This window comes from Sciurus vulgaris (genome assembly GCF_902686455.1).
Source record: "Sciurus vulgaris genome assembly, chromosome: 6".
Classification (NCBI taxonomy): Eukaryota; Metazoa; Chordata; class Mammalia; order Rodentia; family Sciuridae; genus Sciurus; species Sciurus vulgaris.
Genome location: NC_136466.1, coordinates 158,206,485 through 158,231,427, shown reverse-complemented (window position 1 = coordinate 158,231,427; position 24,943 = coordinate 158,206,485). Strand labels below are relative to the sequence as shown.

The following is a 24,943-nucleotide window of genomic DNA, read 5'->3' as shown; positions in this document are numbered from 1 at the left end:
CAAGGCCAGAAATTCGTTCCAAGAAAAACTTCAGCAGAAAGGTTTTGTGAAATATTCATTACAGAGGAGAGCATAAACATCTTAACGGGAAAAAAAGTTCTTAGAATGAGACAACTCAAATATAGTAAGCTGTCCTGTAATAGTAGTTTTTAAAGAAAATTACATTATACAGAAGTGATTACATTTCTTATAGATTTACATAAAAAATGAAACAAAACAAAACAGCAATCCTTTTGGTTGTGTTGGGATGGCCTCATTCACATTGGGCAAGTGCTCCACCAAGCTACACCTTCAGCACCCAAAACTGCATTTTTGTATCTTTTTTAAAAAAATCAAGCTGGTAGGAAAATTTACAAAAGTGATAATAGTTGCAATAATAACCATTAGGGTTAACTGTTAGTTAATGGTGTTGAGATATATGAACATTATGTTGCAGCATGTCTTACAATGTATTGATAATATTTTTATAACAAAAAATTAGACCAATCATGGGTAAGTAGATCAACAAGATTCTGACTATTCAATGAAAAAAAAAAATTGTACAGTGATATATTCCTTGTAGGTGACAGGAGGAAGCTAGACAGGGGAATACACACTGTATTGTTCCTCTTACATGAAACTAGAGAAGATAAATCTATACTACAGTGGCTGAAATCAAATCATTAGCATCTGAGGGGCTGGAATTCTCTGGAAAAGGGTACAGAGGAACTTTTTGGGTAGAGAACCACTCCTTATTTTGATATTTGTTGTGGGATCACAGGTATATAAATTCAAAATCCATATAGATTTAAATAGAAGCATTTTATTACATGTACATTGTATCTCAACAAAGTTATATTTTAAAACCATGAATTACTTAAGAATTACTTGAGAAGACTTATTTCATGGGTAAAAGGCAAAAGTTGATTCAAAGAATAAGAACTATTTGTCAAGTGCTTATCAATTTTAAAAAAGCCTGTGGGAAAGTATTTATTCAAATTTAAAGATATTTATCAGTGACTTATTCTAAAAGATAAAAGCAGAGCCGTAAGGTTAAGAAAATATTTTTTTCTTTCTTCCTATGATTAAAATTCTCAAATAAAACATATTCAAAACTAGTTTATTAAAAAAAATTGTGTGTGTGTGTGTGTGTGTGTGTGTGTGTGTCACTGAGGATTGAATTCAGGGCCCTGTACCTGCTAGGCAAGCACTCCACCACTTAGTAACATCCCCAGTCCTAGTTTACAACAATTTTCTAAGTTAACCTTACAATGACAACAGAAAATGAAAATCTTTACCAATTCAACTATCTAGACTTCACATAATACTAAAGAGAAGAAAGATTTAAAAAGAATAAGTACATGGTAGCAGAAAATTCCCGTCAACTGAAAACCCTCGATACAAGTCCCCCCACCCCCGAAAAAAAAACAATCCTTGGTTAAGTTCTTAAAATACATAGAAAGATTGTCTATGAAAATATGAAATGAAATGAAATAAAATTAATGTGCTTACAGTATTAATAAATTTGTGACTTCTTTGCTTTCAAGTTCAGCTGTAAGTGATTAGTTAATTAGCAGTATAGTGATAAGTGGTAATTGCATTAATCATATGATGGGGTAATTTAATGGCTGCAACCAATTATCACCACTGTGGGTGTGTGTGCTCAAACTTCTAGCAAGAGCCTCCATTTACTGTCTCTTACTGTCCTGTTTATAGTCAGTTCAGCGAGCAATCCCCCCTTGGCAAGAGTAGCCACTTTAAGGCTTATTATAATTATTTTATTATCTCAATAATATGGCTCAAGACTGAAAAAACCCTGGGAAATTCTCAGTGTGGCTCAGAATTGCCAAATAGTAACTTCTTATAAAACTGGTACTGAGTTACACAAAGTACTTTCAATAAAAGTTTTTATTAGGCACATAAAAAAATAGGTGCTTGTGAATGTGCGTGCGTGTGTGTGTGTGTGTGTGTGTGTGTGTGTGTGTGTGTGTGTAGAGAGGCAACAGATATGTGATACAGTCTCAACTATCAAGTACCAAAGGCAGTCGCGCACTGGAAAAAGGAGTCACCCTCTCAGAGGACATAGGGACTTCAGGTGAACCTTGAACAAGTGGTATGACTTAAACGATAGAAGGGGAGGCAGTTTGGGACACAGCAAATTATAAACTAATTTGAAAATAATTTATTATGTAATCCTATGTTATATTCTATGATTAATGACATTTAAAAATTTTTATATGTATAAAATTGTTACACCTATGAAAGTTGTCAAAATGAAAATGGAGTCACTTATGTCAAACTTAACCAACTAAATATATAAAGCCAAGAAGTTGTGAAGGTGGGGGGAATCTCATGTACCTGTGCCCAAGAACAAGAAGTTTCACAAAAGACTGCGCGGACCACAACTGTGGACAGAGGCTACTGCAACCTCATAAAAACACTTCTGCAAGAACATCTACCCAAAAATTGCCTGTCCATCCTTGGATGGATGCATCCTTGTCATTGACCTTTATAGCCTATAGCTATTACTAAACAAAGACAAAAACAACAAACTTCAGTAATCCTCTCCATTTTGTCTTTAAAAACCTCCCCCCTGCCTCAACCTCCTTGAATACACATGCAGTTTGCTATGTTCCCATTACAGTGTTGTTTTTGAATAAACTCCCTATCTGTCAATGATCTTTCTGTTTGTTCTTTAGATTGACAACTCCCGCCTTTTCCAAGATTGAAAGAGACTTATATATCTACCTTTAGAAAAATGAAGCACAAAGTCAATCCTTTAAATCTTAATAAAATCTGACTCATGCTGAATGAATGTACATATACATAATCATGGTCACACGCTACTTGAAACCCATGGATGCAGGCAGTAAGGTCTGTGTGGTCAGGAAATTCCAGCTGTGGTCTGTAGCCACGCATGCTGTAAATATTCGGTATTTGTGGTACAGACTGAAGAGACCATCGCTCATCAAAGGCTCTTGTTATCTCACACGCACTTCATCAGCCACCATTCTGGTGGGTCAAATACAGGAGCAAAATAAATTAGTTGTTACTTCTGAATTGAAATAGTTTTTCATCCTCACTGAAAAATTTATAGAGAATTTTAAAAAGGTGTATTAAAAATGGTTATAAAATAATTGAGTGTAGGTTCACTGCCTCTGCCCCAGGAAAAACCAGATCTCCCCTAAAACTTCATAAACACCCCACAGGTTCTTACTCCTACTGTAAGCCGTTGTCAATAGTGCATTTTAAAAAAACATAAAACATATTCTCAATGAAATAAGCAAAATTTTCAAAAGGTTCTATTGCAGAGTACACTGACATTAAGGGTCACAAAGAATAATATACATATGTAATGTTTTTATAAGTACATTATAGTTATGTATAATATAGAGATCGTTTTGACATATTCATAAATGGATATAATGTAGTCAAGAAAATTTTAAAAGCTACAAATAAACACCAGAAGTGACACTTGCTTACATAATTCACAAAAATAAATTTCTCTCCCTTAACATTTTGACATATTCTGTAAACACATGGTCCCTGAGACCCAACACAATGTGGTTCCTTCCCTTTGATTCCACCACCTCTGAAAAGGGAGCTTCATGGAATTAAAATACAAACATAAATTTATATGGTATTCGGTACTAGAAATACTGAGACAAATGACATGTCATCGGTTCCAAATCTTTTCCTTTCTCCAGCATGAGGCAGGTAACATGTCTGACTTGTTCACTGCAAGCTTTGGTGCTTAACGCAGTGCCTGGCATGAGGCGGGTATTCACACGCATGGAGTGTATAAAAACCAACTTCAGCCTGAACAGGTTAATGCCATATGTGAACCACATCTGTTAGTCTTGGCTGCTGAGTGCTGCCTTAGGCGGTAAGGTGGGCCACTGTTATCAGTAAGGACACTTACGTGCTCAAGTCCTGGATGTAAAAAACGATGCAGCATTTGCATATAATCTACACACATCCTCCCATTTACTTTAAATCACCTCTAGATCATTTATACTATCTGACACTGTATAAATGCTGTGTAAATGGTTGTTACACTACATTGCTTAGGAAATAATGACAAGAAAAAAAGGTCTGTACATGTTCAGTACCAACAAAACCGCTTTGGATCTACAATTGGTTAAATCCATGGATAAGGAACCTATGGATACAGAGGCACTGACTGCATTGTAGAAATTATGGTATTAGGAAAATGATCATTTAATAGTTATTAAAAAGTTAATATGTTCTTTAGAGGCACAGTAGTACACTCCTATAATCCCAGCAACTTGGTAGGCTGAGGCAGGAAAAAAGCAAGTTCAAGGCCAGCCTCAACAAGTTGATGGGGCATCAGCAACTTTGAGACCCTGTCTCAAAATTTAAAATAATAATAATCAAAAGCACTGGAGATGTAGCTCAGTGGTAATGTATCTCCAAGTTAAATCCTCAGTACGGAAAAAAAAAGTTAATACATTTATTGCAAACATATTACAGATAATGATGCAGAATAAAATAAAATCCTAGAATTTTGATCTTGGTATAAATTTTTGTTCTAATCTTTTTTCTGCACATATAATTGCTATATGTATATGATATGAAAATGCTTATTTTCAAAGGAATATATATTGCTTTGTATACATAATTTACATAAAGAATAGCAAAAAACATACAGAGTTTTTTCACTATATGTAGAGAGCTACCTCCTATCCTCACTTCTTACACAAAAAGCAAAGTTTTCCATATTATTAAATATACCTGAAGTTTTACTTGGCATAAGGGAATCTTGTTTTATGAGTACAACAAATTACTTAAAACTATTCCCCAATTCTTGCTTATCACAGGTCTAAGAGGACAGATTCTTATTGTATACAGAATAAAATATCTTTTTCTCCTTTTTCCCCCAAAGTTGCTCCTTTCTTTCTTTCTTTCTTTCTTTCTTTCTTTCTTTCTTTCTTTCTTTCTTTCTTTTTTTAATGTATTGCTTAGAAATTCCAGAACAATGGGGCTGGGGAGATAGCTCGGTTGGTAGAGTGCTTGCCTTGCAAGCACAAGGCCCTGGGTTCAATCCCCAGCACTGTGAGGGAAAAAAATAAAAATAAAAATAAAAATAAAAGAAATTGCAGAACAAGGTTAAATAATAACAGCAAAAATGTCCCCTATGTGATCTTAATGAACATCAGCTAAGTTTTCATTGATACTTCTGGTGAGCCAACACTAAAAAGTCTTTATAAATTAATGTTTAGGGATCTGTAAACATATTCTATAAGCTGGATATGTAACTAGAATAAGTTTGTTAGGTATATTCGTATGTCATGCCTCTCAGTGTACAAACTGCAAATTTCCCTTCCTTTCTACAGGATATACCCTGTGGTCATAAGATTGAATTTTATATGCCAGAATCTTTATTTTGATTCAGCAATAAAAGCTAGTAATCAGTGAAAATAAACCTCCCTCCCGAAGTCTACTTGGAGCTAACAAAAAGAACAGAGTTCTGAGTGGAAAAATGGTGCTCCAAGAGGAAGAGAGTATAACTCCATCAGGAGAACATCTGGGTCGCTTGCAGGGCCAGGGAATCCCTCACTGCCAAGTACACCCTAGTGGCCAGCCAGCACAGCGGGCATGGGACCTGTAGTGAAACAAGATTCGGATATTTAGGAATCTTGTCTGTCTCCAGGAACAACATCTTTTGATCACATGTTATTGTTCTTTGGCTTGAGAAAGAAACAAACAAAAAATTCACAAGACAAGCCTTTTTGCCCTACTCCCTGAAAATGAGTACTTCTTCCAACAAATGATCTTTTCAACAGAGATAGTAGCAGATGAAGGAAGAAGTTTGGAGGAGTAAGAAGAGTCTAGGAGATCAAGATAAAATAGAGAAAAATAACTAAGAACATAGTATATTAAGGAGACCAAAATAAAATTGAGATAAATAAATAAAAATAAGAGTCATCCCCTGGCATCTGTGAGTGGTTGGTTCCAGGAGACCCCTCAGATAGCAAAATCCACAAATGCTCAGATCCCTATATTGTTTAGGGAATAATGGCAAGGAAAAAAGTCTGTAAATGTTCAGTACAGATGCAATTGTTTTAAAACATATTTCCTATCTGAGGCTGCTTGAATCTATGCGTGTGAGACCCAGAGACACGAAGGCTGACAATACTTAGAAAAACACCTCATAAAAGCACAGTTCAAAGGGCTGGTCCCCATGACTCTCAGTGTACACCCTGCAACTGTGCTGTCTACAGAAAGCCACTGGCAGGTTAAGGAAGAGATGGTGTAGCTCGGGGTAGAATGCTCGCCTGGCATGTGTGAGACCCTGAACCCAGTCACAGCCAGGAGGAAAAAGAAAAAAGCAGCAGCAATAAAAACCATTGTGAATCAGAAATGGAAGACTGTGACATTTTTAAAAGATAAAGAGGAAGACGATATTAGGGTTTACCCTCTCTTGAAATTTCATTTTCGACTTACAGATATATCATTAGATATGGAAGATTATGTATGCTTTTAACCCACTTTAAAAATACTTCTATTGCACAAGGCATTTTGTACGAACCAATCTATGAGACTAACAGGGGATATGGAATACACAGTTGTTGGTACTTTAAGACAAATCTGAGGCACACTGAAAACAGGTGGGCCATGTCTGGTAGTTTAGAGACTGGAATTTGCAGTTAAGAGTGCTTGGAAGCATGCCTGTAATACCAATGGCTCAGGAGGCTGAGGCAGGAGGATTGCTAGTTCAAGGCCAGTCCCAGCAGTTTAGCAAAGACCTAAGCAACTTAGTGAGACCCTGTCTCTAAATAAAATATTAAAAAGGGCTGGGGATGTGGCTCAGTGATTAAGCACCCCTGGATTCAATTCCCAGTAAAGAAAGAAAGAAAGAGAGAAGGAAAGGAAAAGGAAAAGGAAATTGTTTGGATACAGAGTGTTTGAGTACTGGCTCCACCACACGCTTTGGTAAGGTAGGCTGGTCACTAACCTTTCTGAGTCTCAGAACAGAGATAACTGTTCCAACGACCTGACTGGGTTATTGAGAGGACAGATGTAACTCCACGTAATGATCCTTACAATAAGTAGATCCTTATAGTAAGTGTCCCTTGATATCCACAGGGGACTGGTTCCAGAATCCCCTACAGAAGTGAGAATCCAGGATGGTCAAATCCCCTCTACATAATGACACACTATTTGCATGTAACCTCTCTGCACATCCTCTCATACACTTTTAATTATCTCTGAATTACTTGTAACACTAATACAATGGGCACAAGTAGCTGTTATATTCTATGTTTTAGGGAATAATGACAAGAAAAAAATCAGGCGCATGTTCAGTACACTATTTTTAAAAAATTTTTGTTCCACGGTTAGTTGAACCTGACGATAGGAAACGTGGATCCAGAGAACCGGCTGTGCTCAACTCGTGTTGGCTGCATTTGTGAGGATAACGATTATAAAGATCACCAATCGACCCCAGTTGCACGTATTCCATGGCTCTAGAAAGGGCTCTGACAAGGGTCTGGGCCCGCAACGCCACAAGCTCCTGGCAGTGCCCAGTCAGGTGGGCTGTCGACAGTGCTGGATGGCCAGGTATCCAGGTGCTCCTGTGATATGTGAGAACCACCAGAGACATGGCATGCCACGACCCCGTCTTGAGATGACCACTGCTCACGTCATCAGAAGTGGCTTCGCATTCAGGCTCCAGGAAATGGGTGATACCCCAGTGGTCACGGGGTCCGACAGCTGAGGGATTTGTTTTTAGCTGTGGAAACTGACTTTCAAGAGAAATCTTACTTGTAAGCCAAAACTGGGAACCTCTTTGCTTCAATGCAAAGCCCAGAATTTTTTGGTCTTGAACAGGTGAAGGCAGGCATTCTGAACACACTGTTTCAAGTGAACCACCCCTGGGTCCTAACTGACAGGCTTGCCCACCTTTTAAAGAAAGAGGATCCTTGAATTCCCTTCCAGCCTGGGGCAGTCTTCCTCACTACTTGGAAAAAGAAGGAATACCTGAATTCTCAAGCATTCATCCAAGTGTAATTATTTCTATTAAAGAAAAAAAAATTTTTTTTTGTAACATAAGATGAAATCTGTCACTCTTAATAGAGGGGAATAAAAAGAAATAGCTTACAATGACTTCCTTAAAGGATTCCTGGTCACTGATTGTCTTGTCTTCTATACATCCAGATTGATTCAAGTAATGATAGTTTTCTGGCACAGATAAATAAAATTCTTCTACAGAAAGAAAAAGAAAAAGAAAGCATCAATATTCACTTAGCCGGGATAAGAAAATTCAAAAGAGTTCATGTTGTGATTGTGTGTGTGTATTTTTGTTTTATTGTCTTTCTTTCTTGTTCTGGGGATTGCATTCTGTGCTTTTTAAAATCATACACATAAACCTATGTCCCTAACAACTTCCTAATAAGATCATTGAGGTCCCTTATAATCGTCATTTAGGAAAACAGAAAAACTCAATGGGATGATAGAAAAGTTACTGGGGAAAAAACAAAACTTGAGGATAGTTTTATTTTTTCTCTTAAAAATCAAGTTTAGAAATTAGCTTTATTTGGCTGTGATTTAAAGTAAAACCAGATATAACACAGTACATGCTTTTCATAAATATCCTTCAAATTAAAAATGTACCAAGACTCTCAAAACAATAAATTCAAAATTGCTCTATTGATCATCCTCTCTAGCTATTATTTTCCCTACAGTGAATTGGACACCTTATGGTACCCGTATAAGGCCCATTTCATGGCCGGGGATGGACGAGGACAGCATTCAGACACAGGTCTCGTCATTCACTCGTGTGTCTCAAGTGCAGAACCAGACGCTGACCCAGGTCATCCGCGGCTGCCCTTCCCACGTACCTCTCTCTGCATGTTCCAGCCCTGCCAGCAGCGCATAGAATATGTGATAATTCCTTTCCCCAGGGTTTTGCCTTACTACTCGGTTCTGCGGAGAGAAACCAAATTTATATTCAGAGATGTTTCCTCTGCTTAATTTGCACAGACCAATAATTTCTGAAAACCGTTACCGTGGAAAACGTGAATTCAATCATGTACTTACTTTTTCTAATAAATCTTCATGTGAAAAGCAATGGCAAGTCAAGGAATAAAACAAAGATGTTACAAGATAAATTAGTGTTTGATTTTCTTTTCTTCGTTAACTGAATCATTACAGCTCCTTACAGATACAGATCCCTGTTCCTGTCATCTGACAGAAATTTGCAGTGCCCCCCAAAAACAAGCAAAGCACAGAACACTTCATCTAAACTCAATTCCAAGACTGACACATGGTACTTTATCATGTCCCCACCTATCTGATGAAAATGATTTCAAATATCTGATGTTTGAGAACTGCCATGGTTTGGATATAGTTTGAGTGTGTCCTTCAAAGGCTCACAGGATGAAACTCTGGTCACAGGCTTGGTCTCCAGTGTGGAGATACTGGGGGGTGGGGACACAGTGTGGAACCTTTAAATAAGTGGGGCCCAGCTCGGCGTGGTGGCACATGCCTATAATCCCAGTGGCTCCGGAGGCTGAGGCAGGAGGACTGCCAGTTCACAGCAGCCTCAGCAACTTAGCAAGGCCCTAACAACTCAGTGAGACCTGGTCTCTAAATAAAATACAAAAAAGGGCTGAGGATGTGGCTCAGTGGGTAAGTAGCCCTGGGCTCAATTTCTGATACCAAAAAATGGAAATAACTAGGTAGAACTAGAGTAAAAAATATTTCATGTTCCTTTTGGGGCCTTGTGATAAAGCGGAACAATTTTCACTGATAAGAGTTACATGCTACAGAAAAAAAAAAAAAAAACTAAATGAAACAGGATACAATCTACAATTCTCCCGCCCTGAATATTTCCCTTCTGACAAATGTTCAGCTGAACGAACTTCCCGAAGCGACTGGAGTTGTTGTTGTACACCGTTTTTGCATTTCCAAAAGCTTCCATGATGGGGCTGTGAAAAGGAGAACAGCAGGTGAGTGTTAATAGGGAGATCTGAAAGCAGCAAAAGCATTTCTCACAAATGTCAAAATATACAAACGCAAAAAAAAAAAAAAAAAAAAAAAAATCTGCAACCAAAGGAACCTAGGGTGACTGTATTTATTTTCAGAAAAGGCAGACTTTGCAAACACTTGCTTAAATGGGTTTCTCCTGCACATCCATTTTGAGTAAGAGCAAGAATCTACAGCTAGTGATGCTGGCAAAGGAGGACCCTCAGCTAAGGCCACAACAGCTCATCCCTGCACAAACTAGCTTCGGTTTGTGAATGCATGTCAGGGACTGCCCGAAAAAGCCTGCACTCAAATCCTAACAGCTGAAAAGGTTCCAGTCCTGAAAATTTCAGCCATTTGTTGTATGTCCTGCAGGTGACTCATGTAATATCTCTGAATCTTCTGCCACTGAAAAATGGAGTCAGGCTGGCCAAGGGTCAGCAGCTTTCTCTGTAAAGGACCAGACAGTCCATGTTTTATGCCTTGCAGACCACGAGGTCCCTGTGGCAACTACTGAGCTCCTCCACTATAGCCTGAAAGCAGCCAGACATAATGCCGTCGAGTGCGGCTAAGTTTCAACAAACCTATTTGTGCGAAGGGCTGCAGGAGAGGACAGAGAGGTTCTAGAGACGGAGGGTGGGGACAGCTGCACAGCCATGTGAATGCACTTACAGCTACTGAGCTATACAAGGAAAAGCTGTTAGGATTTCAAGTTTTGTTGTGTTTTACTACGATTTAAAGAAATTAAGTGTTTGCTTAAAAAAAAAAAAAGGTTGCAAGACGTATCAGCTGTAATCTGCTGACCCCTGGAAAACTGTCTAAAGAATAGGATATGCAATGCCCCCTACCTGAGATCTTCTAAGGCACAAATCAGATACCAGGCAATTACGAATCTTCCACGATAATTCAGATGGTACCTGGCACACAGCCCTCCTTCAAGTTCTGAAGCTCCCTATTATGAAATGTGTGCTACCGCTCTGTGCCAGCAGAGGCTGCACAAACGCCATCCTGCTCGCAATGAGCCTCCCCGCGGCCCTGTGCTGGACAGAGCCCTCCTCCTCCTGCACACTCAGCTCTGGGACACAGGGGCTGGTGGTTGTGCTTTCCACTGATAACAAGGGCTCCCAAAAGCCACCGACTGGATTCTCCTCCACAGCTGCCATACTAGCTAGTGCCACACTGGCCCAGGTCCTTCAGAAACTGGGAAGCCCAGGCCGGAGAGGAGGCTGCTCTCCAGCACGTTCAGCAGCATCACAAACTGGCCCAACGGTAAAGGGTCAGGAGCACCTTCCACGGGCAGGAGAGGTTGCCGGGGCTACTAAAGGTACCACGTGTGCCAAGACTGTTTCTTAAGGAATTATAAAAGAGAAGTCAAGAAAAGGAAACTAGACCAGCTGATTTAAACTATTCTATGCTGAGGAAAGTAAATCCTATTAGCTGGAAACAAGAAATCGATAAAAGAAATACCTGCTTCAAGAATAGCTTGTTCAACACAGGATGTCTTCTCCTCTAAGGACAATTCCAAAGACTGTTGGCTGATGACCGAGAGAAACTTGAGGATCAATTTAGTGCTTTCGGTTTTCCCTGCCCCACCTTTCACCACTGAAAGACAAAAGGCAGAAGTTTGTGCTTCTAAGTGTAGGTGCTGTTTAAAACAACCAGCTTGGCCAATGGCACCACAATCCCTCAACAGACAGCGGCTGAAAAGTGGAAAAGGGAGATCAAAATTCCTTTGCAGAAGAGCTGAGTTGCAGGGGAGGAAGAGGTCCTTTCTCCTGCAGGCTGCCCCATCTCTGGTCTCGCACAGGCTTCTTTAGCACACGTACACAGTACTGTCTTTTATTAGGTAAATGTCTCAAGACGGATGGAGCCTGCAGGGAAGGCAGGGAAGTCCTGCGGGAGGTGGGATCTTGTTGTGCTCTCTTGTAGCCCACACACTTGGACAGAGTGGTGGGTGCTTGGTGCGTATTTGTTAAAGATGTAATTAACAGTATCTTTCTGGGAAACTTCAAGCAGGTGAATGAATGTGAAATCATTCATCAATTTTATGAATGAATGAACCTGCAGGAACGACCCACACTGACTCACTTCCTTCTCAGTCATCCTGGGAGGCAGCAGCTAAGTGAGTCAGAACAGAACGGCAGGTCCGGCTGCCCTGAAGCCCCTCGGGGACCAGGGACCAGTGATGGCTCAGGAAAGTGAACAAAGCAATTCAGACAGAGGGGGCAGGAGAGGCAAGTAAAGGAGGTCTGAGAAAGGCCTTCAAAGAATGGCTAAAGGGAGTCTGGCAATGGAGGACAGGGGGTGGATTCTGGGCGAGATGGTAATCGAGTTAAGCACAGAAGCCAGCCAAGCCTGGATGGGCCCTCACAGGACATGGGACTGCTCAGGGCAGCTGGACCACACCGGAGGCAGCAGAGAGAGATGACCAAGACCGAGGCATGAGCAGGAGGTGAGACGAACCCGTTAAGGGCACCAACCTGGGAGGAAATCTCTAGAAGGGCTGAAAGCTCCCTCAGGGAGACTGGCTGCTGCTGCTATCCAGGCATGGGACTGTCAGGTCCAGGATAAAGTAATGGGGCAGCAGAAGCAGAGGGAAGTGCAGAGATGAGACTGAGTTGAAGGAGAAGCCCAATCGAATTTGCGTTAGGCGCCACGCTTGGTACTGTGGGGAGAACGGCAGGAGCAAAGAAGCCGAACTTCTAAAGGCAAGTCGACCAAGGGAGACGCAGGAGCATCCGCGGAGTAGACGCCCATCGGGGCGGCAGGCTCATTAGTGCTCACGGGGCTTAACAGAAGAGCCCCTTCGTCCTGAGCATCTGTGGAGGCAGCCAAAGCCGGGCGCTATCGGGAGAGGAGAGTTGCTGGAAAACGCGGTGAATGATGAAGCAAGTGTAATCAAGAGAGGAAGTGAATCAGAGATGAGGGGCGCCAGAGGAGCCAGACGGGCACTGTGGCCCTCAGGGACTGTGCTGGTCCAGGCCCAGCACCGGCGCTCCACACCCTCCGCGAGCATTAGGGTTGGGCACAGGAGGGCGTCAGGATTCCCATCTCAGAGACACATCGTGGCTGCCCAGGGCTCCTGGCAAGGTATGTACACACCCTAGAATGGCTGAGCAGAAATGCCCCCCTTCCTGCAGACAACAAATACCTGAGGATCCACACCTACCTGAGATCACAAAGCAAAAGCCAAGAAAAGCAGAGAGGAGCCCAGCAGGCGTGGCTGAACCCCAACCTTGACACTGCCCCACCTCGTGTTATTTGAGATAATCAAAGGCCCATGTAAGTTGGGCCAACTTTGGTTGCGGTTCCTTATCAGCAGCTGGAATCTTCTGAGCACAGGACTGAGATTTCACCTTCACATACCTGGTACATGGAGGCGTCTGACAACAGTCACACACATGCTGAGAGAGTTTCAAGGAGCGTTTAAATAACTCTCCATATTTCACAAATACATACCTACCTAGCAGCTGCTGGTGACTGAATTATTAAAACAAAAATGAGGGTAAGTTCTCTAGTTAAAACAGGTGAGGAAGAAGCGACGTCATGCATTCCCTGAACCCACTTCTTTATCCTCCAGTCCACAGAAGGGGAGGGTCCAACCTGCCTTGCAGTGAGGGTGGTCAGTCGGCCCAGAGGGCTGAACATGGCCAGTGGACAAGAGAGGAACTGAGCGACTGAGTGAGAGTCATACGCTGTGGCCAGGCCTGTGCCTGCAAATCCCCTCACGGTCCTTGGGCTCTCCATCCTCCTGCCATCTGGACACACACAGGGTGGCATGTCCTCCAGAACAAAGAAAGCACCCAGAGGAGGTCAAGTCCCTTGCCTATCCACAAAGAGCTGTGAAACAAGCAGCAATACACCACCCCTGCGATATTCCTGAGAATTGTGCACCGTTCACAACATAACATGGCAAAAAACAAACAAAACAAAAAACACCAAAAACCAACCGAACCAAAACGACAAAACAAAATGGAGAGCACACTGTTCAAGCGCCAAGCAAAGACTTGGTCAAGGGCAAGAAAAGAACTGTCCTTGTCATCAGCTGTCACTGCTAGTGACATGCACTTGAGGATTTGCTACACAAAGGGAACCACAGGGCTGGAGGCTGACGGCCACAGGTACCAGTCTGCCACCTCCAGCTACACTGTCCTCACGCGTCCCACCCCCTCCAAGCACTCTTCTTGTGAGGCATCAGTACAGCCTCAGATGCCAGTGAAACCCCCACGCCTGCCAGTGCCCTCTCTGCAACGGAGTTCTCAAATTCGGCTGCTCATTGTTATCAGTGACGTATCCCTCATCCAACCCCGCAGGGGTAGAATCAGCTCTAAGAAACTTTCCAGACGATTCCTATGAAGCCAAGTTGAAGAACTGTTGCTCTTAAAAGCAGCTTCAAAAAATTCAGCCAGGACTGTGCCATTGTTTAGATGTTGAGTGTCCTCCAGAGGCCCAGGGAGCCCCACGGCTGGTCCCCAGGGTGGAGCCACTGAGAGGTGACGCCTTTGGGGAGGTTCTTAGGCCACTGGGGATGTGTTCCCCCAGGGCATTGTGGGATCCTGGCCCTTTCTTCTCTCTTTTGCTTTCTAGCCATAGGTGAATTACATTTTGTTCCACCACACACTCCCACCATGATGTGCTGCTTTGGAACAGGTCCAAAGCATGAGGCCAATCCATCAGAGACTGGAACCTTCAAAACTATAAGCCAAAATTTACTTTTTCTGTCTATAAGTTGATTATTTCAGACTTTTACTATAGCAATGAAAAAGGTGACTAACAGAGATTGCACCAGGAGATAAATGGTGACTACTCACACATGGGGATGTGGAAATGTTACATCAACAAGACAAGAATAAAATAATTAAATACCACACAAATTGCTAAAACACAGAAACATGCCAGATGTTCCCAGACACTAATGTCAATAATAGAACTCTGCAAGTAGTACACTTTTATCTAACTCTCTCCTATCTCCTCCCTTGTCCCTACTTCTATTTAATCTTCTTAAGCCCATGACAATTACTAGTCCTCTGCCTTGGTGCCAACAGGACAGTAAATACAAATGGGCTTCAGCAAAGAGGCTAGCTGCATGAAATAATGATCTGATGTTATAAACCAAAATAAATAAATAAAAACACCTAAAAACTCTGTAACTATAATAACAAAATGAAAGAGAGAAAGAAATAAAACCCAGAAGCACTGACGTGGAGCTCCATGGGCTGTGTTAAAAATGTTGAGTCTTTATAGGCACAACGGAAAGTCACAAGGCGTCTCTAAGCAGGAGAGTGGCAGGCCAGGCTAAAGATTCAAAAGAATGGTTTTGACTTGTGTGTGGAGAATGGACAGGAGGGAGACGAGAGAAGCAGCAAGGAGGCTGGAAGCAGCAGGGAGGCTGAAGCCACGTGGCTCTGTAATTGACAGACATCAGGAATGACCCCTGGGCCCCAGGGAGCCTGCTAGTGTGATGTTCAGGGTGTTGGTTAAGAGGACTATACATCTGGGAAGATTCATCAAGATACACTTACGATCAGGACTTGTACTCTATGTAATTTTACTTTAAGTTGGAGGAAAAAAAGAATGAATGACTTTTGAAAAAAATTTTTTTGTAGTTGTAGATGAACAGCATGTCTTTATTTTGTTTGCTTATTGGTGCTGAGGATGGAACCCAGTGCCTCTCACATGCTAGGCAAGTGCTCTGCCACTGAGCTACAACCCGTTCCCCAAAATGAATGACTTCTAGACATGGAAGGTGGTGCACACCTGCAATCCCAACTACTCAGGACGCTGAGGCAAGAGGATGCAAGTCAAGGCGAGCCTCAGCAACTTAGCAAGCCCCTGTGTGGTTCAGCGGCGAATGCCGAGTTCAGTCTCCACCACCACAAAAAAAAAAGAAATGACTTTTACATTAAGAGAGTGACTTTCAGCCTCAGGCTTGGGAAGGACAGGATGCAGAGTCCAGGGGTTGGAAAGGGAAGCGCAAGAGGAGGAGTATGTTTCTGGATAAAACGGTAAGCGTTTGCATCCCCACTCTGAGGGGCCCTAAGGCATCTTGGTGATGACACCGAGGAGGCAGAATCTGGAACCCGGAAACTTGGGGGACACAGGTTAGTCGACAGAATCCACAGACACAGGAAGAAAACAGCAGCGTAGGGAATTTAAAAGAGAAGGAAGTTGGAAAATGACTGAGGAGCCGAGAAGTTGGTTAGAGAGCTAGGAAGAAATCCAGAAGATGGAGCACCACGCAGGACAGCGGGTCGCTTGGGCAGAAGAGGGTGGCTTGAAGAGAGGGTGGAACCAAAGCCACATCCTTCTGTCCAAGAAGGAACATATTAGAAATTTTTGAATGATAATGCCAATGATCCAGCAGAGGAGGAAAGGTCAGTTCGGGGCAGTGAGGCTCAAGGACAGAGCCATGTCCTCAGAAATGGGCAGGCGCTTCCAGGACACACCTGCAGGAAGAGCATGCTGTGTGCACAGGGCAGGCCCTCTGCACCGGGCTGGCTAGTCTCCTGGCAGGAGAGGCGATGCCCTAGTTTCCTAGATCCACTGCAGTGTCGGCAAACTGCGACCCTCAAATCAGACCTGCTGCCTGTTTTTAAAAGAGTTTTTCACAGCCCACCCCACCCATATTTCCATCCCCTCTGTGAACACAGAGCTGAGCAGTGCAGAGGTGGTCTTGTCCACAAAACCTGAAATTTATTTTTTGTTCCTTTACACCTACTTCTTGTTGGCATCTGACAAACATTTTCTTTTTCCTGTGAATCAAATTCCTGAGTCATGTGATTTCTCCAATATAAATCAGTCACTTCCTAGCTTCTTAGAAGACCTTGGAAGCATCTCTACTGACTAAAGAATTAAGTTTAAAAGTCTCAGCAAAGGAAACAAAACCCTTAAGACATGACCCTGTACCAAGAAGGATTCTCTTCTGTCAGAAAGCCTTAAGTTCAAACCCTGAGCTAAGTCTCTTCAGTAGGTCCTCTACAGCTCCCCCGCTGCTTCTCAGTGCAGGACGCACCAATGAGTCTTCTCAATGGACCTCGGTTCCCTTTTGCAGCCTTTCCCATCTCATCTCCTTCTGCTGAATTACAGCAGCACAAGTCCTGACCCATGCCCTGCTCTGCTTGGTGCCTATTCCAATCCAGGACCTAAGTTTTCCTCAGCATTCCAAAGCCATCATTTCTAGAAGCAGAAAAAGACCAAACCCCAATTATCATCCCAGCATACAAAGACACAGTGAAGCAGAAATCTGCTCACATTCTGAACTCCCCACCCCACCCCCGCAAAAATAAGCAAAGATCCTAAACCAATAGTCATTCTGAATTATTCACCCTGCTGAAAGCTGATCTCTACCAGACCCTCTCCTGGGTGCCAAGTTGCAAACACAAACAGGCCTCAGACCTTGCTCATTGTTAAACAAAAATAATGGGAGGTCACTGTTTGGGTTAGGCTTCTACACTAGCCCCCAAGGACCAAACCAAAATGGAGTCACTCATGCTAATTGCACATAATCAAACTGAAGCTTTGAGTCCCAAAACAGAGTAGTTTTCCTGAAAACAGGAGACTGCAGTCTACCTGAATCAGTGTGATAAGGAAGTCTCCTCTGCTTCAACCCCAACAAGAAGGTAACCTGATATTGACCAACCAGTCACTTTTCCACAGTTCCTTCCTTGTTCACACCCTACAAAACCCTCTGCTCTGCCAGTTCCCAGCAGCATCTCTCATCTATTTAGTAGAATAAGGCTGCCTTGCTTCATAAATCATGAGTAAGAGCCAATGCAATATCCAAGTTAATCTGCTGTAATTTCATCTTTTGTACTTCTCTGTACCTTAAAAAGGTCATATATAATGAAAAGACCATAATAAACTAAACCCTGACAGCCCAACAAAATGTCTGAAAAACTAAAGACAAATGTATGGGGATGAACGAAGGTCAAATGCTGACCTTATTAATTAGATGAGAAAAAAAATTTCAAGTGAGTTTTAAGTTCATATATATTGTTATTTTTATATTTAAAACTATAAAAGCATAAGATTCCATTTAAATGTGCATAAAAGTAAAATAAACCTAGAGTTAAGAGAGACGACAATTTTAAAAATGAGATAAAGAAAGAGTGTGGACTGGAAGCACAAAGGCCAGGGGTCTCCATGTCTCTGGGGATAGTGGCCACGTGAGGCACACTCACAGGATAGAAACTGGACCACAAACTCCTGTCTGGTTCCAAAGAGGCTTATCTTTTTACTCATTTGTTCTTCCATTTCTGGGGCTAGGGACTGAATATTTTCTGATTTTAACATCGTCTAGCATTGCACTTTTGAAAGTAGTACTGCACATTGGACCCACCAGAGGGCAGATCACACCCAAGGAAAGCTAGCTAGGTCTCCTGTACCCAGCAATTTATACTTTCTGACTCTCTTTTATTCTCTTAATTCCAAGGCTCCACCCCATTAAAAAAAAAAAAAAAACTGCTGGAAAGACCTGTTAAAAGTCAAACCATATTTTAGTGAGAAATAATTCTTAAAGTCTGTTTCCTGAGTTAATTTAATAAATACAGTTACTCTTTTCCCATCAGCCTCACATAATGAGAGCTTTCTATTTGGGACTCACTCCCCGCCCCCTTAATTTTTAAATACTACAGTCTTTGGCACAAAAATGTCAGCCCCTTTCCATTTTATTACACACACACACACACACACACCCACACAGACACACACAATGACTTCATTTGATTTCTCACTTTCTTCCTAAACTGCCCTGTCTAGCAAGTGATGTATTAGTCATGCTCTCATTTTTTCCACTGAAAGTAATAAACACAAGCAATTATCAATGGAAAATATTTAGTATGTAAGTGTGACTAACAATTTGATATTCTTAAAATAGGTTAGGCTCTTTGTTAATCTTATGAAATTATATAGTGTATGCTGATACAATGACCTTTAATTCTAACTTCGAAACTTTTAACATAGTCCTAAGAAATCCACACGTAGTGCCTTCATGAGACTCGTAAGTCCAGTTGTATTACTGGGCACGTTATTTTTAAAAGTTGTTTCTATTATAAGAAAGTGGCTTCACTTTGATGGACTGCACATCAGATGAAAGTATACTGACAGTTCCTCCCTCCAGGCCGCGGCTGGCTACAACCTCCACGTGCACACCTTACAGTAACAGGCAGGGAGTGGGCGCAGCTGTTCCTATACTGTAATTCCCAGCTGTTAGAAACGTGCAATCACCACAAGAACAACGGGTTAAATCTGCCCTAAGAACACTCCCCTGAAAGTCGCCTTCTGAGTGGCACCTGGAGGTATCGACAGAGTGCCCACCTCAAAGCTGCCGGAAGGGTTCTGTGCATCAGTACCTGGAAAGTTCCTGGCAGAGTGCCCACACTGTAAACCTTCAGAAAACATAAGCCATTATTTCTTCCTCACCTTCAATTAGACACCACAGGGAACAGTGTCAACATGTCCCGCGTGCCTTCAGTACGAGGTCTCCTCATTCCCTTGCCTGGGTTTTGAGGGTCTTGGGAGGGGCCTCCTCTGGCATATCTGCCCTCCCCCAGGGGCAGGTGTGGCTTCCCTGGTGGGAGGAAGGCTGGGCACATTCACCCCTCTGATCTGCTCCTCACCATCTGGGAACTGGCTTCTCACAGTAGTTGTGGCCACCAGTTACCTGGCTGTACCCATTCACAACCAGGTGAATCTGTCTGTCTGTCTAATTTTGGGCTACAGTGCCAGCAAGCCTGATTGGCTGGAAATCTAAAGATGGCATATGGCCCTACATCTATCTTCTTGCATCTTATTTCCATTAATTGGAAATTGGTGTGTGTGTGGTCTTCTTATTGTCCTCCTCCAATGTAAACGTTTTGGTACCAGGGACTGAACCCAGGGGTGCTTAACCACTGAGCCACATTCCCAGCCCTTTTTATTTTGAGACAAGATCTCACTAAGTTGCTAAGGCTGGCTCTGAACCTGTGATCTTCTTGCTGTCTCCAGCTGCTGGGATTACAGGTGTGCACCACTGCACCCAGCTACCCCTTTCTTTTTGAAATAATTATAGTGCCACAGCTGGACTGGGAAGTTACCTAAAACATGTCAAAATCTTCCACATTAGAAGTTTTAGTAGACCATCACTCCTCAATGATGTCATGTTCCATGAAAACACGACTAGAAGGATAAATGAAAGAAGAGCTTGGATATTCCATGGAAACCTCTCAACTAACATTTACCATGTCTGCTCTGGCAATCATCCAGGGGAGTCCTGATCACAACTAGAACATGATTCCAATTTAAATAATTAACAAGAAGATAGGACCATGCCGTATAACTGAAACAAACCAAAGAACGCTGAAGGCAAACTGCAGGGAGGGAGGGAGGGAGGGAGAGATGGAGTGCATGCATGAGGGGAATGCAGTGATTCCAAGCAAAGGGCCAAACGACATGGTACCTCTGCTTTCTTTTCTAAGGTTTCTAAGCGCATGCTTTCTGAACACTAGTCATCGAGCTACTCCAAACGGAAAGCTCCTGAGAACTGGGCAGTGAGAGGAGCCCTTCCCCAGGCCCCCGCAGCGTGAGCGGGGGCTGACCCTGGGGAAGCCCTCGGGGCGCACCTCCTTCCGCTCCTCCCGCGCGCCCCCTGGCGGCCCGCGCCAGCCTCGCGCCGTTACCTGATGAGGACGCACTGGTTGTCGTGGCGCTTCCAGAGGCAGCGGTAGCACTCGTTGGCGATGGCGAAGATGTGCGGAGGCAGCTCGCCCAGGTGGCGCTTGCTGTACTGCTCCATGGTGGCGTGCTCGTACAGGCCGGCGATGGGCTGGTAGGGGTTCACGGAGGCGATGATGGAGCCGATGTAGGTCTGCAGGCACAGGGTCGGGGCAGGGATGCGTGCGTTACTCCCAGGGAGGGGGCCTGGCCCGAGGCTCCCACGCCGCACCCGGACGCCCGCGTGTCCGCACAACCCACTGGTGGGCACTGCAGCGAAAGGGGACCCCTATTCCTCACTTCTACTTGTCCCCACCCCTTTTGGTGTAAATTTTGACCTTCTGCACAAATGACTGGGCCATTTCAGGGAAAGGTAAACAAGAGAGGAGTATGGTGAGCAGCCAGGCCAAGCCCCTGCCTGGGTGGTCTCCTAATCCTAACCCTTTCCCCCGGAGCAAAGGTAGGCTGGCTCCATTTGCCAGCTCCTGGGGTGGCCCCTATAGCACGGTTAAAAAGGAAAGGGGGGGGGGGAGAAAATAAAATAGAGGCAACTGGGGGCTGGGGACAGGGGGCAAGCAGAGTCACTTAATGAGCGCAGAGTGTCTGTCCAGGGTGATGAAAAAGTTCTGGAGGTGTTTAGTAGTTATGTGGAAGCATAACACTGTGAATGTGCGCTTAAAATAGTCCAAATGGCAAATTTTACATCATGTATAGTTAACCACAGCTTTTACAAAGTGACAAGAGCATTTGGAAAATGCTAGGTCTTCTTCCAGTAACCACAGTACACCACAAAGTGCCAAATAACTTATCTGGAACTTAGATGTCACCTTTCTGGGACAATCTCAAGGCCAGAAATTAAATACAAATTTCAGACCAACTAAACAGAAGCGACAAAGTTACTAAAGCTTAACTCCTTGGGTCCCTCCCCAGAGACATCTAATCACTTGTACTTCCTCAAGAAATGCTAAGACAGTTTGGTTACCTGGAGTCCAGGCTCAGACCCAGGGAGGAAGGAAATCAAACGAGAGCAAGCAGCGTCCTGCAGCAGCCACCAACACCTTTTATGGAGCAAATGCACCAGGCCAGGGGCTCTACAGAGTGTCAAGGGCAGATCCGCATCCCCTTCAAATTCATGAGCTGAAGCTCCCAAGCCCAGCTACCCCTTTTGGTACTGTATTTGAAGATGGAAATTTTAAAAGGAGATTACTTAAAATTAGGCTGTTAGGGGGGGGCTCCTCATTCAATCTGACTGCATCCTTAGAAGAGAAGATGAGGACACACAGAGACACAAGGGACACACACATGGAGGAAGGTCCATGTAAAGATGCAGCAGCAAGAAGGCAGTCAAGAAAGGAGGCCTCAGGGAATCAATCCTGCTGGCACCTTGACCTTGACTCAAGTCCTGGCCTCCGGAACTTGAAGAAAATACATATCTGTTGCTTGATCCATCCAGTCTGTGGGACTGTGTTAGGGCACCCCAGCACACCATATCTGGGGCCCTACCCTTAAATATTCAAAATAACCTATGAGGTTGGTGGTATTACTTGCATTTATTTATTTTTTTTTAAATGAAGAAACTGAAGCACAGGGAGAAAATTTTTCAGTCATGATCACAGAGCCACTAAGTGGTAAAGATATTTGAATCCAACCAACCTCATTACTGAGCCTTCTCTTAATACATCATTAAAGTATAGCAATTCAATAGAGAAAAGCAAAGAAAAAAAAAAAAAAGCTAGACAGAAAGTCCAAATATGCTGAAAACCATATTTTAACAATTTGTAGTAATTTATAGTCATAGTAACTGCCAGGAACATCAACTGAAGAATTGTATGTTCTATATAACTTTTCAAATATAAGACAGTCTATATTTTGGAAATAATTTGAACCAAAAAAGTTAAACAACAAATGATATTACCATAGTAATTCCACTCACAGGCTTATAAAAAAAGAATTGAAAGCAGATCCTCCAAGAATGATTTGGGCACCCCATTCGCAGCAGCACCGGTCATGACCGCCAAGAGGAGGAAACAGCCCAGACGCCCATCACGAGCTCCGTGGAGACGGGATGCGGCGCGTCCAAACAATGGAATATTAGTCCTCCAGAAAAAGGGAAAAGCGCGGAGACAATGGGAGTGAGACTTGAAAATATTACACCACGTTAAGGAAGCCAAAGCCACAGAAGCAGGAGTGGTGGCCGCTAAGGATGGGAGAGGGAGGAGCAGGGAGGACTGCTGAACGGAGAGCGTTTCCATCCCGGGAGAGGAAAAGAGTTCGGAACTACATAGAGACTCTGGTTGCACAGCACAGCGAGTACTAAATGTCTCTGGATTGTACGGTGATTCATTTCTAGCATGCACCTGGCCCTCAGTTCAATCCCCAAGACTGCAAAAATAAACAGAAATAAGATGACTAATTTTACATTAATGGTTACATTTAATTTAATTTAGTATTAGGGTGTACACTTACCATTAATAAATTTTTTTTTTTTTTTTTTTTTTTTTGGTACCAGGGTTGAACTGAGCGGCACTCGACTACTGAGCCACATCCCCAGCCCTATTTGGTATTTTATCTAGAGACAGGGTCTCACTGAGTTGCTCAGCATCTCACTTCTCACTGCTGAGGCTGGCTTTGAACTCATGATCCTCCTGCCTTAGCCTCCTGAGCTGCTGGGATTATAGGCATGTGCCATTGCACCCAGCCATTAATGAACCTTTCTTTAAAAAAGATACACATTTACCTTAGATATTCTGCACCTCCTGTGCCTAACATAGTTGTATGAGTATTGTAAAATTCTGAATCAAGTCCCCCCCCCCCCCCCCCCGTTTTCTTTGGTACTGGGGATCTAACCCACCAGGGGTGCTTTACCACGAGCCACATCCCCAGCCTCTTTTTTATTTTTTATTTTGAGACAGGGTCTAAGTTGCTTAGGGCTTCAGTAAGTTGCTGAGGTTGGCTTTGAACTTGGGATCCTCCAGCCTCCAGAGCGCCTAGAATTACCGGCATGTGCCACCATGCTCTTTGCCTGAGCCCTTTTTTCTTAATGCACTGATTTACCCATAAAACAATCAATAATTCTAGTCATTAACATAAGCTTTCTTTGAGAGAATGCTCATTTCTGCTAGAATCTCACAGCCATGTTACCCCTTCGTGGTTGGGGAGCCTCACCAACCAGCATCCTTTAGGTTATCGCTCCTTCTGACAGTGTGGGTGACATGGTCTTCTGTAGGGAAGGACACACAATGGCAGTAAGCTTGTTATTTAGTAGAGGTGAAGAAACAATCCCCAAGATGATCTTACGGCTGTTTCTGCTTTGCAGTAATACACTGCCCCTTGCCCAGGAAGAGTGTTCAACGTCTCAGGCTGGAAATGTGGCAGCCGTGCCAATTAGATCCACACAGCCTGTAAGCCAAGGTCCTGCCTGCCTTTCCCACCCAGTCCAGTGCTTCCGGAGGCCAAAGGAAGCTGGGTATTCTCGGAGCAGCTGTTCCGTGTGAAGGCAGCCCATAGAATCCGCAGATAAGTGGCCCACCTCTCGGATCCTCTTAGAGCATCATCACACTTTCCCCTGCCGACCCGGTCACTGCCACGCAGCACTAGTGCCACCAACTGCAGCTGGCCTGTGACTCAGAAAAAATTTGACACACATCTGAAGGCTGTTCTACGGAGCCACCATGTTTCAGGAGGGAAGGAACCACTCGTGCCAGGGGACAGAACACTTCCACCAGGGGCCTCCAAAAGCTCGCCTGGGGGTGGGGCTCATGAAAGCCCAAGGGAGAGCAGTGCAGGAAAAGGACCAAGGGGAGCGAGGCCAGAGGGAGGGGCCAAGTGCTGGGGAGTGACACTGGTCAGCTACACGGTTACACTGTATGCTTGAATGAATACGTAACAACAAATCCCATCACCATGTACGATTATCATGCACCGATAAAAAAGGGTTAGAAAAAGCACCTGCTGTGGGGATGAAGGACAAAACCCAACGGGGTCGGTGTAGTCATAGCAAGACGTGGTTCATGGTCAGTGACCACCATGGCTCTGTTGGAGGTGTTTTCTAAAACCGCACTGAGCTCCAACACCGAGCCATAAGAAGGTGAAGATGCGCTGCTCAGCACTCAGTCAGCTGAGCGAGTTACCGTCAAGGAAGCGCGGTGCCTGCTTATCACGCACCAGCATGAAGTTAAAAGCTCCAGGTTAATCTTGCTTGCTGACTTTAACCACTTTATGGAAAAAAGCCTCAATTTTGCCCACTGTGATGGAAAACTTCGGAGGGGTACAGCATACACCCTCG

The 24,943-nt window shown here is 43.5% G+C and overlaps 1 protein-coding gene across 2 annotated transcripts in view; it reads right to left on the bottom strand.

Annotated features, from left to right (window-relative positions):
* Positions 1 to 20,968, bottom strand: part of MYO10 (myosin X) — a 106,162-nt gene extending 85,194 nt beyond the window's left edge. Inside the window, exons 1-5 of one of the 2 annotated variants that reach the window (XM_079144573.1) lie at positions 20,625 to 20,968; positions 9,808 to 9,932; positions 9,043 to 9,056; positions 8,844 to 8,928; positions 8,105 to 8,208 (exon numbers count right to left, since the gene is read on the bottom strand). In XM_079144573.1, the coding sequence (XP_079000699.1) occupies positions 8,105 to 8,208; positions 8,844 to 8,928; positions 9,043 to 9,056; positions 9,808 to 9,932; positions 20,625 to 20,740 (444 nt within the window). In that variant the 5' untranslated portion in view covers positions 20,741 to 20,968. Of the gene's footprint in view, positions 1 to 8,104; positions 8,209 to 8,843; positions 8,929 to 9,042; positions 9,071 to 9,807; positions 10,008 to 20,624 lie in introns of those variants that run through there. The other variant, XM_079144574.1, reaches the window with a different exon arrangement.
* Between the last annotated feature and the right edge of the window lie 3,975 nt (positions 20,969 to 24,943).